This window comes from Hypanus sabinus, chromosome 17, assembly GCF_030144855.1.
Source record: "Hypanus sabinus isolate sHypSab1 chromosome 17, sHypSab1.hap1, whole genome shotgun sequence".
Taxonomy (NCBI): domain Eukaryota; kingdom Metazoa; phylum Chordata; class Chondrichthyes; order Myliobatiformes; family Dasyatidae; genus Hypanus; species Hypanus sabinus.
Window position 1 is genome coordinate 23,773,238 of NC_082722.1, and position 17,584 is coordinate 23,790,821.

Sequence of the window (17,584 nt, forward strand, 5' to 3'; positions counted from 1 at the left end):
AAAGTACACAGCTGATGCTTCGGGCGGAGACCCTTCATCAGGGCTGGAGAGAAAAGATGAGAGGTCAGAGTAAGAAGGTGGGAGGAGGGGAGGAAGAAATACAAGGCAGTAGGTGATTGGTGAATCTGAGATGGGGCGGGGTGAAGGCAGTAGGTGATTGGTGAATCTGAGATGGGGAGGGGTGGAGGCAGTAGGTGATTGGTGAATCTGGGATGGGGAGGGGTGAAGGCAGTAGGTGATTGGTGAATCTGGGATGGGGCGGGGTGAAGGCAGTAGGTTGGTGAATCTGGGATGGGGAGGGGTGGAGGCAGTAGGTGATTGGTGAATCTGGGATGGGGAGGGGTGGAGGCAGTAGGTGATTGGTGAATCTGGGATGGGGAGGGGTGGAGGCAGTAGGTGATTGGTGAATCTGAGATGGGGAGGGGTGGAGGCAGTAGGTGATTGGTGAATCTGAGATGGGGAGGGGTGGAGGCAGTAGGTGATTGGTGAATCTGAGATGGGGCGGGGTGGAGGCAGTAGGTGATTGGTGAATCTGAGATGGGGAGGGGTGGAGGCAGTAGGTGATTGGTGAATCTGGGATGAGGAGGGGTGGAGGCAGTAGGTGATTGGTGAATCTGAGATGGGGAGGGGTGGAGGCAGTAGGTGATTGGTGAATCTGGGATGAGGAGGGGTGGAGGCAGTAGGTGATTGGTGAATCTGAGATGGGGAGGGGTGGAGGCAGTAGGTGATTGGTGAATCTGGGATGGGGAGGGGTGGAGGCAGTAGGTGATTGGTGAATCTGAGATGGGGAGGGGTGGAGGCAGTAGGTGATTGGTGAATCTGAGATGGGGAGGGGTGGAGGCAGTAGGTGATTGGTGAATCTGGGATGAGGAGGGGTGGAGGCAGTAGGTGATTGGTGAATCTGAGATGGGGCGGGGTGGAGGCAGTAGGTGATTGGTGAATCTGAGATGGGGCGGGGTGAAGGCAGTAGGTGATTGGTGAATCTGAGATGGGGAGGGGTGGAGGCAGTAGGTGATTGGTGAATCTGAGATGGGGAGGGGTGGAGGCAGTAGGTGATTGGTGAATCTGGGATGGGGAGGGGTGGAGGCAGTAGGTGATTGGTGAATCTGAGATGGGGCGGGGTGAAGGCAGGTGATTGGTGAATCTGAGATGAGGAGGGGTGGAGGCAGTAGGTGATTGGTGAATCTGAGATGGGGAGGGGTGAAGTAAAGAGCTGGGAAATTGATTGGTGAAAGAGATAAAGGGGGAATCTGATAGGAGGAGATGGAAGGCCATGAAAGAAAGGAAAGGGGAGGAGCTCCATTGGGAGGTGATGGGCAGGCAAAGAGATGAGGTGAGAGAGGGAAATGTGATTGGTGAATGGGGTGGGGGGGGGCGCGGTGGTGCATGACCAGAAGTTGGAGAAATCGATGTTCATGCATTCAGGTTGGCTGAATTTCTGTTCTTTTACATATCCATCATGATATCAGAGAATGAACAATTAACTAGCCTACTAGCTGCATTCTTAATGGATTTTTATCTCTGGGCAGCATTTAATCCCAAGATGAAAATCCTAAATTAAAATGTGGGATGACATAAGCTGCTGTGTTCTTGGCCACATTAGTCGTACAAATTGAATTGTTTATGTATGCATTTTTGGAATCATATTCAACGCTCTCTGGACCACATCATTACTGGGTAACATTAATACATGGTTTATATTCATGCTGTTGGATCATGGGACTGGGACAGGTCATCATTAAGGGGAAGTAAAACCGAGACTTTGACTAAACTTCTGTTTTTAATTATGACGTTAACTTGCACATGGTAATCGATCTATTTACCACCACTTTGGTTTTATTTAGCTGTTGATTGAATAGAGCTAGAAAGAATGTTCACTTTCATGGAATTGGGGAAATGCAGGGCTGAATACAAACTTCAGTTTGCAGAACCTTTCTCAGGTCTTGTAGACCAGCAGGAGTGATCCTTGTAATAATTGTCTTGCCTCTTCTTTGGTCTCTTGCAGTCTGACCAGTACCACACCATTCACTTGGTGTGTAATGTTAGAAATGGAACAAAGTCTAGACAAGAACCAAGTGTGAAGGTAGGTATAAAAGGTTGGGGACTGGGAATAAAATGTACGTGTACCTGCATGCGATAGATTGGAGGAGCTTTAAAGGCCTGTCATTAGCATTGACAACACTGGCAATTTTCTCTGATGTGAGCAATGAAAAATCCGTACCTGTTTATTTCAGTACTCCCCTAAAAGGCAAGCACCTCTGAGTTGTGTACACTTTTATATGACTGCCACACTAAAAGCATTTTAACTGAGTTATGATTTTTAGATCCATTTCATACGAGATATCTGCCATGGATTTCATGGCCATTTCATACCCTCCAAGACACTCTGTTCTGGTGATTGTTTAGATGCCGAGCCCCTCTACCCTGAGCTGGATATTGTGACATCCACAGTGCTACCACTTAGAGTGAACATTAAGAGGATTTTCCAGTAGCGGGGGAGTGTAGGACCAGAGAGTACATCCTCACTATACAAGGATGTCCCATGTCCTTTTAGGACAGAGATGAGGAAGAATTTCTTTAGCTGTAGTGAACCTCTTGAATTTATTGCCACATGCTGCTATGGCAGATACGTTTTAGTCATTGGATACGTTTAAAATGCAGGTTGATAGGTTCTTGATTAGTCAGGGCATTAAAGGTTGTGGGGAGAAGGCAAGAGAATGGGGTTGAGGTGGAAGTGAGATGTTTGGCTAAGGTCAAAATATCTGATGGAAATATTCAAAGAATGGGCAGGGCTGCAGTTTCCCCCTGTGACCAGACCAACAATTATCCTTAAACATTTATAAATAATCTCGTTTGTGTGTTTAGTCCCGAGCTGTATTCAAATCAACTATCTCATTTACTAATAAGCAGACAGTGACTGAAGCTTACAAAGTGTAAATAATGAAGTAATTCAGGATGTCCTGCTGAAATCAAAGTCACAAGTTCCTTTTATGTAACCCTTGCACAGCACAAAGGGAGGTAGTTATTTTTTTAGAAGCTGGAGTCTTGAGCTCTGAGCTCCTTCTATAACCCATTCTGCCTGTTAACTTCTCCCTGCCTATCAAAGCAATTGAATACCTAAATCCTTAATAAAAATCTGTCCCTTGCAACTTCCAGAAAAGTTGATGGTTGCTTTCTTCCCCTCCCCTCATAGATGTCGATCAATGTAGATCTTTCCTACATTGAAGACCCTATATCATTGTCAAATGTTGTTCCTCTGACACATCTATGCTGGATTAAGGACAGTGGTTCTCTGCTACACACTTCTTGAAAGATGCCAGCAGTAACATTCTGAAATCATAACTGGATCAGTGCAGTAGCCTTGTAGGATAGCATCAGATGCAAAGGATATTGGTACAGAGTTGACAAATTCAGCTCACAACATCACGGAAGGGAAAATAATATTGTTTTGGGTATTCGGACAGAGCAGAGAGGTCTAGTAAGAGGAGTAAACTTTATCAGTTAGTGCTATGAGCTGTCATTATAGCTGTCCACAATGACAACAGGTGCTGTGTCAAGCAGATGGAAATCTGTTTTTATCAGTATGTCCCCCTGCTCGACATATTTGTATGTTTTGTGGTACTGCAAGTTTCTCAATTGTGTTGAGCTTGGAACAATTTATTTATACCATAAGTGGTTTCTGTTTTCTGTAAGTTCTGGGGGAGGCAGGGGAAATCAAATTAGAAGTTACTTCTGTTCTAACTCCTGATGTTTAAATTTTACGCACTGTACATTGGGAATTGATTGCTATATTTGTGAATGGGTTTGGTCACTGTCAGGGCAGTAGAACGAAACAGTCAATAGCTACTTTATTAGGTACACCTCGTTAATGCAAATATCTAATCCGCCAATCATGTGGCAGCAACTCAATGCATAAAAGCACGCAAACATGGTCAAGAGGTTCAGTTGTTGTCCAGAGCAAGCATCAGAATGGGGAAAGTGTGATCTAAATGACTGACCATGGAATAATTGTTGGTGCCAGATGGGGTGGTTTGAGTATTTTGGAAACTGCTGATCTCCAGGATTCTCACACACAACAGCCTCTAAGAGTTTGCAGAGAATGGTGTGGAAAAACATCCAGTGAGTGGCTGTTCTCAGGACAAAAATGCCTTTAGAGGGAGATCAGAAGAAAATGGCCAGAGTGGTTCAAGCTGACAGGAAGGTGACAGTAACTCAAATAACCACACGTTAAAACAGTGATGTGCAGAAGACCACACACATACATACACTGCCACTTTTTTAGATACAGGAGGTTCCTAATAAAGTAGCCTCTGAGTGTAGATGCTAGTGTATCATTAGCTTGGATGGTTACTTCAGTGACAAAGAACATCAGGTGGAATGTGAAGGTATGCCTATTCACTACTGGCTGTTTTCTGTTACTAGCTTCATTTTGATCTCACTGACTTACAATCGAGAGGGCAGAACAAAGATGGTTCTCCCTTTGCAAGTTGAACCTAAGAAAATAATTAGTTCCAAAGTGTGAAGTGATGCCTTTGTAGGATTGAGCAGAAAGTGGACAGCTCTCGTATTTGGCAAATACATCTTGTGGATTACATGGTGGAGAAACAAAAACAAAACAAATGAACAAAGCAGAAGGACTTGTGGAGCTACAGCTGAGGGTGATTTCTCTACCCAAGATTAATTTTTTGAAAGTGGAAATGGGACTTTTTGAACACAGAAGGCAGAGGGAGGCCGGAGATGGTATATTCAGTCCGGAGGTTGGTGACCCGTGGTGTTCTGGGACATCTACTCTTTCTGATTTTTATAAATGACTTGGATGAGGAAGTGGAGGGAAGGATGGGTTAGTAAAGTTATAGACGACACAAAGGTTGGTGGTATTGTGGATAGTGTAGAAGATTATCCTAGGTTACAATGGGACATTGATATGGGCAGATCTGGGCTGAGAAGTGTCAGATGGAGTTCAATCCAGAGAAGTGTGAAGTGGTTCATTTTGGAAGTTCACACTTAACAGTGGAGTACAAGGTTAGTAGCAGGATTCTTAGCAGTGTGGGGGAACGGAGGGTTATTGTGGACCAAGTTCATAGATGCTTCAAAGTTGTCTGGAAAGCCATTAGACGGTTTAAAAAAAAAAGTGCATGCTGTGTTGGGCATCATTAATCAGCAGATTGAGTTCAGGAACTGCAAAGTAATGTTGCAGCTATATTCAGTTCTGGTCACCTTGTTATAGGAAGGATGTGGACACTTTTAGAGAAGATGCAGAGATTTGTATATTATACGTCCTGTACCTAATACAGTGGCCACTGAGTGTATATTCGCTGTCTTCTGCTGTAGCCCATCCACTTCAAGGTTCAAAGTGTTGTGCATTTGGAGATGCTCTTCCCTACGCCATTGTTGTAATGCGTGATTATTTGAGTTGCTGTCTCCTTCCTGTCAGCTTGAGCCAGTCTGTCTACTCTCTTCTGATCTCTCATTAACAAGATGTTTTCACTCCCAGAATGGCTGCTCACTAGAGACTGTTGTCCAGGGCTTCAGCAGCTTCTGAGATGGTCCCATCTGGTATCAACAGTCATTGCGCAGGGAAAGTCACTGAGATCACATTTCTCCTCCATTCTGACGGTTCATCTGAACCTCTTGACCATGTCGGCATGCTTTTATTCATTGAGTTGCTGTCACATGAGTGGCCGATTGGGTATTTGCATTAACGCGCAGATGTACCTAATAGAGTGGCCACTAACTGTATGTTTTGTGTTTCAAAGTGGCGTATTGGAAGTTTTGTGATGTTGGAGAATATTTTGCCCAAACTCCACTCCCTTCCTCATTTGTTTAACTATCGACTTTCTTTTTCCTCTTTTATTAATTCAAGGAGCAACCAGACACACCCGCTGCTTCTGGCCAGGAGAGCCTCACTGTCCCAACATCGGTAACAGCGGATGGTCTCCGTCACAGAGCACCCAACACATTCCCCTGGGCCTATGGTGCCTGGTAGGTAGAAGCCGGGCGTCCTTAACCATTGACTTGACACTTCTTAAAAACGGGGTGGATTTGATGTGGGTTTCTCCTTGCTATTGAAAGGTCTCCAAGGGAAGATCTCCAGAGCACAGAGGGGATGTCTGGTCTAGCTGCGTACAACCTGTACAGCTCTCAGCAAATCCTGTGGTTCCAGCAGATGTATGCACGGCAATATTACATGCAATAGTAAGTACCCATCGGTTATTTTTTTGAATGAAAAAGTGTTTCCTGGATAATGGCTGTTTCTTGCCCCTCATCCTATCTGCGAATTCTGGTATAATATCATGACCGTGGTCTTAATCAGAGCTCAGGGTCTCCTGGTCACGGATTGTACCAAAGGAGTGTGTGTAGTCGCAAAGGAATCCAAAAATCTACCTAGTACTCATTGTGGTGTCATTAATTTGTGTTTTTAAATATCTTTTGACCTGAATATTGAATGCAGGTATTATTATCTTCCAGAAAACTTACGGTGCTATTGAAATGTCTTGCTCCCAGAATGACTTCCATTCTGGAGTGCACGGAGATGCAGGAACAGTGGGGAATAGAGAACACGAGATTCTGCAGATGCTGGGAATCCAGAGCAAGGTCTCAGCTGGAAATGTGGGCTGTTTGTTTGTTTGTTTGTTTACTGAGATGCAGCACGGAATGGGTCCTTCTAGCCCTTTGAGCCACACCTCCCAGTAACCCCTGATTTACCACGGGACAGTTTACAATGACCAATTAACCTATCAGTCTTTGAACTGTGGGAGGAAACCAGTTCACCCGGAGGAAACCCACGCAGTTACGGGAAGAACGTACAAACTCTTTACAGGCAGCAGCAGGAATCGAACCCGGGTCACTGGTTCTATAAAGCGTCATGTTAAGCGGGGCACACAGAGTACTCTTTCTACCAGTGCCTGCTCCTTCATTGGTTAAACAGTTTGTACTGAAGAAGATGTAAGGTTCATTGATTGAATGAGATATGGATGACATTACCCATTGACCTGCACGTGCCAATGATGCTGTATATAACTTTTAGTAGCTTTATGGGAGTTGGGGGGTGGGGTAGGGAGATTTGGATATTTATTGGCTCTTGGCAAAGCTTAAGAGACCTTGTCTATCAGAGTGTTCTCATTTATATCTGTGGGTATTCATGCATCTCCCTAATGAGAGTGAATACTGTGTTCACCATTTCCAAGATAGACTCTGCCATTTGCTTCTGTATCCAGCTACTGTGCAGCAAAGAGCTAGTATGGTTGCTGTTAGCTACAGCCTCAACCCGTGTGTCAGTGTAAATCTGAAGAGAGGCTTCCTGTTGCTTTCCTCCAAAGTGGTGCCTGTATATATCCAAGGTAGTTAATGGCTGAATACTTGCCTGTGGTCCTTTTCTACTAAAGGACTGTTGGTGAGTAATGAGAACCTTTCCATACACTCCCAGGACTACTCTTCTATTTCCTCCTTTATTGCAACTTCTCTTTACTTGTACCCAAACTTTTGAATGTTATACGCCCACCACAAATGTTTCTGTATACCCTTCTGGAATGGAGGCCTTTGAACTTGGTCATCTGGGAGTGAAATTAAAGAACTTGCATCAGCACATAGACACACAAGGACAATTGTTGGCTCACCTCAGGATGTGACGAGGTCCCACGAATGGACTATTGGACAGAAAGTGTACACATCCTTGAATGTGTACATATCCAGCTCTGTTATTGAAACACAGACCTCTCTTCCCAAAAGTGTTGTCAAGCTGCGCTAATTGACATCTTCAACAATTGTTACAAGATAGTTTTTCTAAATTTTAAATTCAAAGCATTGAGATAAACCGTTCAAACATTGACAAATGGTGTTGGTCAGATGTCGGATCAGGCTCCTGGAACTGCTGCCCGTTGTGTTCAGCTTTGATCCTGAGGCATGGATGATCTCGGAAAGCTAGGTGATTCTCTCCCATGCACTGGGGAAACCATTCCAACGGCAACCACCAAGGGAAATCCAGCACTGAAGCTGAGAATCGACCTGAAACCCTTCACCTCCATGACCTGCTCAAATGCAAAGTTCCTCCATAAGTTGCTTGTTTTCCAGCATCTTCAGTCTCTTGTATCAATAGGGGTGATCCACTGGGCTCTGTGTAAGTAAATATTAATGGTGATGAGTCTCTCGTTGATTAGTGAGTAGACGTGTTCCTTTAGGACTGATGCTGCTTGACGCTGTCTGGGCTCAGTTGTCTGATTGTCCAGTCAAAGTCCATCCAGTAATGGAGCATCTCACTTACTGCCATTTTATTCCTCAACGTGCTTTCTCTCTTCACAGTCAGGCTGCAGTCGCCGCTGCTGCGGCCGCCACCAACTCCCAGCATCAACCCGTGGTCACGCCCGGGACACCGGCTGCGCTGCCCAACCAGCCGCCTCTCGTCAACCTACCTGCTGACCAGCACGCTCCTCTACCTCAGCTCAACAACCCTCCGGCCAACCAGAACCTGCGGATGAACGCCCAGGGAGGCCCCGTGGTGGACGACGATGAAGACCTGAACCGGGATTGGTTGGACTGGCTCTACCTGGCTGCCCGTGCCAGCTTTCTCCTGAGCATCGTTTACTTCTATTCGTCGCTGAGTCGTGTGGTGTTGGTGGCGAGTGCCATGCTGCTGATGTACCTGTAAGTATCCTGTCATTCTTCGAAGACTTCAAATTCTGAACCTGGCCTGTTTTATTACTCGTGGAGTGCCACGTCATTCTCAGTCGCACAACCCATTCAACATGTGGTGGGGTTGGCCCAATAATAAAGCATTTTGGATTTTGCCATGAGATTATTTAATCCGATGGAGACCATACTGTTATGCTGGTACTTCAGTACCAATCGATCTGACTAACTGAAGAGAATGAACCGGATGTCATAATTATCAGGCAGTGATGCACATAATTAAATATTAATAAAGCAATGAAATATAGCTTAATTAACTCAAAGACTGCTTCCTCTTATAACTGTTCCTCTTCAAATAAATTGAATCTAGTCCAACCCAGCAAGAGTTCGGCAGGAAGATCGCCTAGTTTTATTGCTGAGAATTTCAGCACTCCACTCCCTGAACCAAGAGTCTGAGACACTTGGTCAGTTAAATGAGAAAATAGTAGCAGTTTCACATGGAACTGATGACCTTCTTTGGGTAGATGTCAGCTTTTGCATATTGGACCCTAGCCAGGAACCTCCCATGGGAAGCACACAGTTGTGCAAATATTTTCTTTCTATATTGACAGGCAGAATCTGTTTCATTTCAATGTGCATTCAGAATTTGTTTGGGTGAATAATTCCAAACCCAGAGCTAATCCCACCACGCTAACTTGGAGTTTGTTTCTGATTAAATAATTCGGGAATAATAACTGTTATGATCAAGAGCCATTTGATTTGAACATATCCTTCAGGGATGGGGGAGAATTCCTGCAGTCTGGTTTAGCCTAAATGTAATTCACTGTGATTGCCTCTTAACTGTCCTCTGAAGTTATCTACATACTCATTAATTTCAGCCAATCTTCTACTCAATCTGTCTTGTTCACTTAGCTCCTAACATTACTGCAAGCCAATGTCCCAGTAGGCAGAATGTTTGTGGCTGAGCATGTGGCACAAAATGGTTAGCTGTTTCAATAATTTTCAGAGAACAAATTTATCACCATCCTGTGTGAATCAACAAAAAATAATTATTTGCACATTGTTTGCATATTTTATGTGTGTGTTTACATAAGGCAGTGGCGAATTAACCTCAAAAGCTCCATTGGTATTTTGTAATTGAATAGAAAATTCAGCAAGTCACAGGCATCTGCCAATTATGTCCAGCATTTGCTCCTCGGCCTCACTTTCTAAGTCGTTGTTGCCTTAATTTTCTTTACTTAATGTAACATCTCAGTTGTGTTTGTAATTCCACAGCTTCCCCTGCCAGCTACATAGTTCTGCTTTCATAAATATTGGTATAACATTATCTTCCATTCTCCTCGATTATTCAAATATTTCCTTAATAAATCCTGAAATATGTCATGTCACTACTATATCTTGTCTCAATTATATGTAGTGTATCAGTACAGTCCTTGCAGATCAGAATTTTGTTCCCGTTGAGTTGGATTTGTTTAGTAATTGTGCTTCTAATTTAAATGGAGATACATCATTACTGATGTTACCTTTCAGTCTCGCGTGTTGTCTTCCTGATGCGTACTGAGCCAAAGAACTTGATTTAAGATTTCTGCTGTTATTACTGTCTTAAATAGCATTTTCTTTAATAGCCCTTTCCCCAAAATCACTTGTCTGTCTTGGTTTCTTGATAATTACATGGTTCCTTCCTTCCTAGTTTTTTGGCTTTTTAGATTTTTTTTCCCCTTTGTGTTATGTCCTCACCATTCAAGGTGTTCTTAGTCTTATTTTCTCCCTCTTTTTTGTGACTTTTAATTGAAGCACTGCTGAGATGTTGTTTAGCAGAATGCCCTTCAACTGTTAGAATGTATTTTTGTCACGTGTTGAGGTACAGTGAAAAATTATTTTGCATGCCATGCTTGCAGACCATTTCTTCACATCAGTGCATTGAGGTAGAACAAGATAAACAATAATAGAGTGCAGGATGAAGTGTTATAGTCAGAGAGAGAGTGCAGTGCAGGCAGACCATGAGGTGCGAGGCCTCGATGAGGTAGATGGTGAGGTCAAGAGTCCTTCTTTGTTACATGACAATGTGATCAAAGCTGTCCTTGAGCTGGTGGTATGTGCATCCTGCATTTGCAGTTTCACTTTAAGTTGATATTTTTGATATCTAATTTGAGTTTACTTTCCTCAAGTCTTTCACTATGGCTTGCAGTCTTTTCAATTCCCATCTTAGTCATGTTCTCTAGTCGTTATTGAATATGTTCTAATTTTACTACTTTGCCCTCTTCTGCTTTCTTGTACCGCTTGAGTGGAGAACCTCTTGTGGAGTTTCTGTTGACTGAATGTTCTTTTTGAAATCTAGCGTAGTGTATTCCAAAACTAAATCTCCATTTGGAAGTAATTGAAAATTAGATGTTGCACATCTTCCATGATTAAGTAGTCTTGTCAGCTCCATGATGCAATCTGATGATGAAGCTTGTGTCCTGTTGTTCTCCTGCAGACATCATGCTGGTTGGTTTCCATTCAGACATCCAGCACCGCTGCCAAATGCCAACGTGCCTTTGCAGGAAGCCAATCCAAATCATGGAAACCAGGAACACCAACAGGATCAAGAAGATGTGCAAGACCAGGTTGGTATCTGTATAGATGGGAAGGACACAACAAGTAAAACCAACAGCTGTTAAGCTGTTTTTGGTAAAGGGAAATATCCTAGTACTGTTTTTATTGTAAAGTTTGAGAACATAATTAACAAAGACCTCTGTAAAATGCTTGGAAGAACTGCTGTTTAGAGAAACTAGTGGTGTTGGCTTCAGTACTGTTTCTGTGATGTAATGAGGTATTCCAAAAGTTCCATGGGCATTGACATTTTTGGTAGTTTTGTTGGGAGATGCTGAGTGTAGAGCAATTTTTTATGAAGATCTTGGAGCAAATTTCCAGGTCACCCATATATCAATAGTAGGAGGATATCATTCAGGACCAGGGAACTAAATTCATGATTAAAAGCTTCAGCTCTGAAATCCAAAAAGCTTCCAGATTTTATAAATGTAATGTTCTCGTCAGTCAGATGCTTAGTGTGCACTCTCCAGCGTAAAGGGCGTGACATAGTTTAATTTTGTCCCAAATGTAGCTCGGATTCCTTCAGTTCAGAGACACAACTTGCTTGTTGATCTGCATTGATAGAGGCCAAGCTTTATGAGATTGCAAGTGTATGATTTTGTAATTAGCAAATAATAAACTTCCCTTTTGGTTGTGTGACTTGACCAAGGCTAAGTGGGAAGAACCCTAGTGAAAGATCTGCCTGCTCTAATCCCATTGCTTGTGGGCAATGAAGTGGGAAAGAAAAGTCTCCTTGTTTCAGTTGTAAATTCTGGGGTTATGAAACCTGGGCAATCCCCATCAGGAATATCTAATTTTTCAGGTTAAATTCGACTTGATCTTACAATTTTTTAAAATTTGCAATGAGATTGCATCTTGTTTTTCCGAGCTCTTGTGATTGAGCCCAATTGGGAACTGGGTTCCGAGCACCGAAGAGTACCTAACCTAGAAGAATCCTTTTTTATTCCTATCTGCTGAGCAGTTAACATACTTACTTATTTGGAGATAGTGTGGAATTGGCCCTTCAAACCCTTCAAACTGCACTTCCCAGCAACCCCGGTTACGTGATACAGTTCTCCCCATCTGTTCTACCAGTTACAATAGATTCTCAAAGAAAAACATCCAGTAGTCTTGTCAGAGATTCTCATTCTCACAAATTAATGTTGTGTTCGACCAAAATGAAACTGCTTTGCTGTTTCATCTTTTGATGCCTCCAGCACTTTCCCCACTCCAGACAGTCAGTCTAACCATCTGTAATCTTTTTTTCCCCTACTTGCCATTCTAATTAATGAGGTTATATTAGCCTCTGCTTTCCCTGCCACCAAATCATAGAAACTGTTCCAGAATGTTTCTAGCACCACTTCTATAGTTCCCTGAGGTGTGGCTACCAACGCCAGGAACTCATCAGCTTTAAATTTCCCCAGTTTCTCTAACACTATTTCCCTAATATACATTTCCTTCAGTTCTTCCTCCTGCTCCTCTCTTGACATGGGACCCTAACATTCCCGGGAAATAATTCGCATCGTCTTCTGCGAAGACAGAACCAAAGAACCTTCTGTGCCTTTTTTTGCTCCCTATTATAAATTCCCCTCTTACTGACTGTAAAGGGTTCTCTTCACGTGTCTCTAGAACATTTTACCATCAGCTTTTGCCACTGACTAGCTTTCACTCTGCTGTGCTTTTCCCCTCTTCATCCCTTGATTGTCTCTGGTGTTCTAAACCGATCCTTCTCCTTCAGTTTCTGCTTTTATAACAATTTATCTAGTTCCTCCGTAAAACTAATACTCTCTGAAATTCCGCATGGTTGAGCCTCTCTTCCAGTTTTGTTTTTGTCCAAGATATGAATATTCTGTTTATCCAAGCACTTTTTCAACATCAGCCAGGACAGACCCACCACCTGCCTAATATGGCTAATATTACCCAATTCCTGTCCAGTCCAGAGAAAAGTCATCCGGAACTGTTGCCCCTCCTTTACCGTACATGCTGATGTAGTCAGAGGGTTGAGGTGACATTCTAGGATTGGGCTCCTGAGCCAGATGATGCTCAACACAGGAGTTGACCACCAAAGTGCAAACTCCATTCCGTGTGGTTGTTAAGTTGCAGAGCTGCAACATATGTAGAATTATTGATTTATACCGCATTCACAAATGGATGGGTTTCCTTTCCATTTCAGTAATATTGTCTGATTGCCTTCTGAGAATGTTGTCACTGCAAACCTGAAGATTTTGTAACTGACAGTGTGGAAAAGGCTTGCTGGACACACAACGCTATGCCTTACAAACCATCAAAAGCTTTTCTGGAGTATCTGTTTCTGAAAGTCACCAAAGGCTACAGATCTGTCCTTTTTTTAATTGTGCATGTTCAAAGTAAATGTAATATCAAAGTACATATACGGCACCATATACAACCCTGGGATTAACTTTCTTGTGGGCATTCAGGGCAGAACAAAGAAATACAATGGGATTAGTGAAATATGACACAAACTGCAAATACAAACTAACACGGAGAACATGAGTTGTAAAGAAGCCTATAGGTGAGTCTATCAGCTGTTGAATCAGTTGAGAGTATTAGTCATTGAAGTTATCCACGCTTGTGGAGAAATGCGAAACCACTAAACAGTAAGTAAATGATGCTGAGAACATGCCTACTATGGTTCCCTTTGGTGCAAAGCCTTTATAGTGCAAAAATGCTGACTGTTTCAAATATATTCGAACCTCTTTAACATATTTGTTCTTTGCGTCATCTTGCTCCCCCAGTGTTGAACCTTTGATTCCTCACCTCTCCCTCATATCTGAAATTTGCTCTCAATCCAATGTTATCACATTTCCTGATATGTGGCTGAGTGTTAAATTGTGTCCTCTGAAATGCCCTGCGATTACTGTTAAGTACAGCGTCTAGAATTGGACCAAGCTGGATTATTCCTGGCTGCTTCCTCAGTTCAAGAGCACCTACAGATAGAGGTTTGCTGGGCCAGCAACATCTATGAATAATTAACAAAAAAAAATAGTGTAGAGTTAGAAGATGAGTCCAGAGTAAATGAAAGTATGTTTGAGTTTATAATTAATATGTGAGGTTAAATACTAATGGAATGACTTGTTTGTGAATTTCAGAATGTGGCACTGGATCAAGGTCGTGAAAGAGTGAATAGTCCTGGAAGTGATGATGTCAGGGATGCTAACCTGGCCCCTGAAGCTGAAGTAAACAGGACGACATTTGTAAATAAAGCCTGGGTATTCTTCAAAACCTTCTTTGCCTCCTTGATTCCAGATGGTCCCCAGGTGGCGGCAAACTAAGTTTACATACATGCAGAACAATGAAACCAGTGCAATCCCTTGTTCCAGGGCTTCCGGGCTGTGTGCAAATGATGCTGCGGACTGAATTTATGAATTTGATTCCAAATGGAATTTAGAACTGTTGTACAAGGCTACAAGTGTAAATTCTGTAAATTATTATAAGAAGTGCAATTTAGACTCTTGCCTATCTGAAGCTGCAAATCAAATCTTGAAATAATTCTGGGTCATGACTGTTTATAGTGATGTCCTTTTCATTAACAGCTGTGAGCAGGAACAGTTTTAACATTGCCAACTTCACGCTGTTGAAAGTGCATTTTTGCTTTTGGGCAAGTTTGTTTTTAAATATCCCATGAAACTTTCTGTTGATACTTATGCAAAAAGGTAAATAATTTTTGCCTTGCAATACAAAAAAAAAAAGCACAATAAAAGAGATCTGATTACATGAGACTTGCTTACCTCAGCTGTGCTCTCTGACTTTTCGTTGATGCTGGGTGTCGGTGGCAGCTAGTCCTTTCGGGGCTTTCAGCTTTCATTAAATAAAGCTGTGGGTATTGAGAATCACAAATGAAGTTATAATATCGGTTTCTCAACCCTTTTATTTTCTTAACTCTAACTCTTGCTGCCCTTGCAGTTTAACCTTGTAAACTGGAATTAAAAGGAACATTCTTATTTATTTGACTTTCACCTTCATACCCTTCCACTCAATTTTCCCTTTTGTACTTTAGAAAGAGACACTTCCAAACCACATTAGCTACCCAATCACGCAGATTCTGTTCTCACATCCCTACTAACTCCCCGCCCCCCCCCCCCACAGATTCTACCCACACTAGAGGCAATTTAGACCATTAACCTACCAACCCATATGACTGGGGTGTGGGAGAGAAGCAGATCACCTGGAGGAAAACTACCCCGACTGGATTGAACCCAGGTCTCTGGTGCTAGGACGTAGCAAACTCTTTTAGCTGTGTTACTGCAGCTGAGAATCCCAGTCAAGAGTATTGATCCCATTCCGCAGGGTGGCTGACAGAAGCTTTTCTAAATCCTTGTGTGGATGTGGAATAGGTATGAACACTGAATCTGCAGGTAAAAGCATAGGTCTTCAATACTAGATACCTGAAGAATCTCTGATCTACAACATAGACTGAAGTTCGCTCATTCAGAAGAATGTAGTCGGAATTTAAGTCTTGCTTTATGCCCAGCTCAGAAAACTAATTCAGCAAGTTCCTTCAATAAGGATGTGCTAAGTGGGTCATGATTATGTTTTGTCCCCGGACCCTTAAACTCCCAAGTAATATTATGTCTAAGTTGGACAGAAGTTGCTCATGCTCATTTTTCAGAACAAAAACTAACTGCCAGATATACTGTTCACACTTTAGCAATTAGTCTGTGCAACATAATGTGGTCAAGATGAAGCTGGCTCATACTGTTAATATCCTCTCTAAGGCATAAGAGAAATTAACAAGTCCTTTAAAGATTGCAGAGCATAACCCCTTCAGTATGTGCATAGTTATGAAGGTAGGATAGAAAACCTAGGTCTCTTAATGATTTTTGCTGGGCTGCAATCATTGTGAGAAGTTGTTTGTTGAGGCAGTGTGAGGTCCAAAAAGAGCTTGGGTTCTTTTGGAATTTTTCGTCCGGCTGCAACCTTTCTGATATAGGGGCTGATGAAGTGTAGCATGAGGGCAAAGTTGAAAAGGGTGATGAATACAGGGCTGAATGTGTTATATTTTCAATGCAACAGTATGCAGATGACCCTGTAGCACAATTGGAAATCGGAAGGTATGATGTTGTGGGTATCACCGAGTCATGCTGAAAGAAGATCATAATTGGGAGCTTACCATCCAAGGATACACATTGTGTTGAACAGACAGGCAGACAAAGGTAGTAAGATGGCTCTTGGTTTTAAAAAAAAATCAAATCCATAGAAAGCAATGAAATTAGATCAGAAGACGAATTATGTGTAGAGTTAAGAAACTGCAAAGGTAAGAAGTCCCTTCTGGGGGTTATATACAGACCTCTGAAGAGCAGCCAGGATGTGGGATACAAATTACAATAGGAGATAGAAAAGGCACGTTCAAAAGTCAATGTTAAAATAGCCATGGGGGATTTCAAAACAGAGGCAAATTGAGAAAAATCAATGTTGATGTGGGATGATGGCTTTTTAGAGCAGCTTGTCATTGAGCCCCCTAGGGGAAAGGCAATTCTGGATAGGGTGGCGTGTAATGAACCAGATTTGATTAGAGAGCTTAAGGTGAAGCCCTTAAGACGCAATGATCATAACATGATGGGATTCGCCCTGTAGTTTGAGAGGGAAAAGATAGATGTTTCAGTGTAGTATAGGGAATTACAGAGGCATGAGAGGGGAGCTGGCCAAAGTTGATTGGAAGGGGATAATGGCAGAGCAGCAATGGCTGGAATTCCTGGGGCAATTTAGAAGGTGCAGGATCAATACATCCCAAGGATGAAGAAGTATTCTAAAGGGAGGATGAGGCTGACAAAGAAAGTCAAAGACAGCATAAAAGGAAAAGGGGGGATATAACACCAAAGATTAGTGAGAAGCTTGAAGATTGGGAAGCTTTTAAAAATCAAATGGAAGCAACTAATAAAGCTATAAGGAAAGAAATAATGAAAAATGAAGGGAAGCTGGCCAGTCATTTTTTAAAAAAAGTACCAGAAGCATTTTTCAAATATATAAAGAGTTACAGGGAGGTGAGAGTGGGTATCAAACTGCTGGAAGATAATGTGCAAGAGGTACTAAAGGGTGAGAAAGAAATGGCAAATAAACTCAAGCATTTTGCATCACTCTTCACTGTGAAAGACACTAGCAGTAGGCCAGAAATTTGATGGTGTAAAGGGGCAGAAGTGAGTGTTTTGTGATTAATAAGGTGGTGGTGCTTGGGAAGCTAAAAGGTCTGAAGGTAGATAATTCACCTAGACCAGATGGATGACACCCCAGGGTTCTGAAGGAGTTAGCTGAAGAGATTGTGGAAGCATTAGTAATAATCTTACGCTGATCACTAAATTCTGGCATAGTTCCAGAGAACTGAAACATTTCAATGCTACTCCACTCTTTAAGAAGGGCAAAATGTAGAAGA

General features: G+C 42.5%; 1 protein-coding gene across 1 annotated transcript in view; it reads left to right on the forward strand.

The window, feature by feature from the left end:
- The window catches only part of herpud1 (homocysteine-inducible, endoplasmic reticulum stress-inducible, ubiquitin-like domain member 1), a 30,722-nt gene extending 15,786 nt beyond the window's left edge, over nucleotides 1-14,936 (forward strand). Inside the window, exons 3-8 of the mRNA XM_059992680.1 lie at nucleotides 2,006-2,083; nucleotides 5,864-5,982; nucleotides 6,073-6,195; nucleotides 8,299-8,640; nucleotides 11,102-11,231; nucleotides 14,307-14,936. Of these exons, the coding sequence (XP_059848663.1) occupies nucleotides 2,006-2,083; nucleotides 5,864-5,982; nucleotides 6,073-6,195; nucleotides 8,299-8,640; nucleotides 11,102-11,231; nucleotides 14,307-14,489 (975 nt within the window). The 3' untranslated portion in view covers nucleotides 14,490-14,936. The remainder of the gene's footprint in view (nucleotides 1-2,005; nucleotides 2,084-5,863; nucleotides 5,983-6,072; nucleotides 6,196-8,298; nucleotides 8,641-11,101; nucleotides 11,232-14,306) is intronic.
- The last annotated feature ends 2,648 nt before the right edge of the window (nucleotides 14,937-17,584 follow it).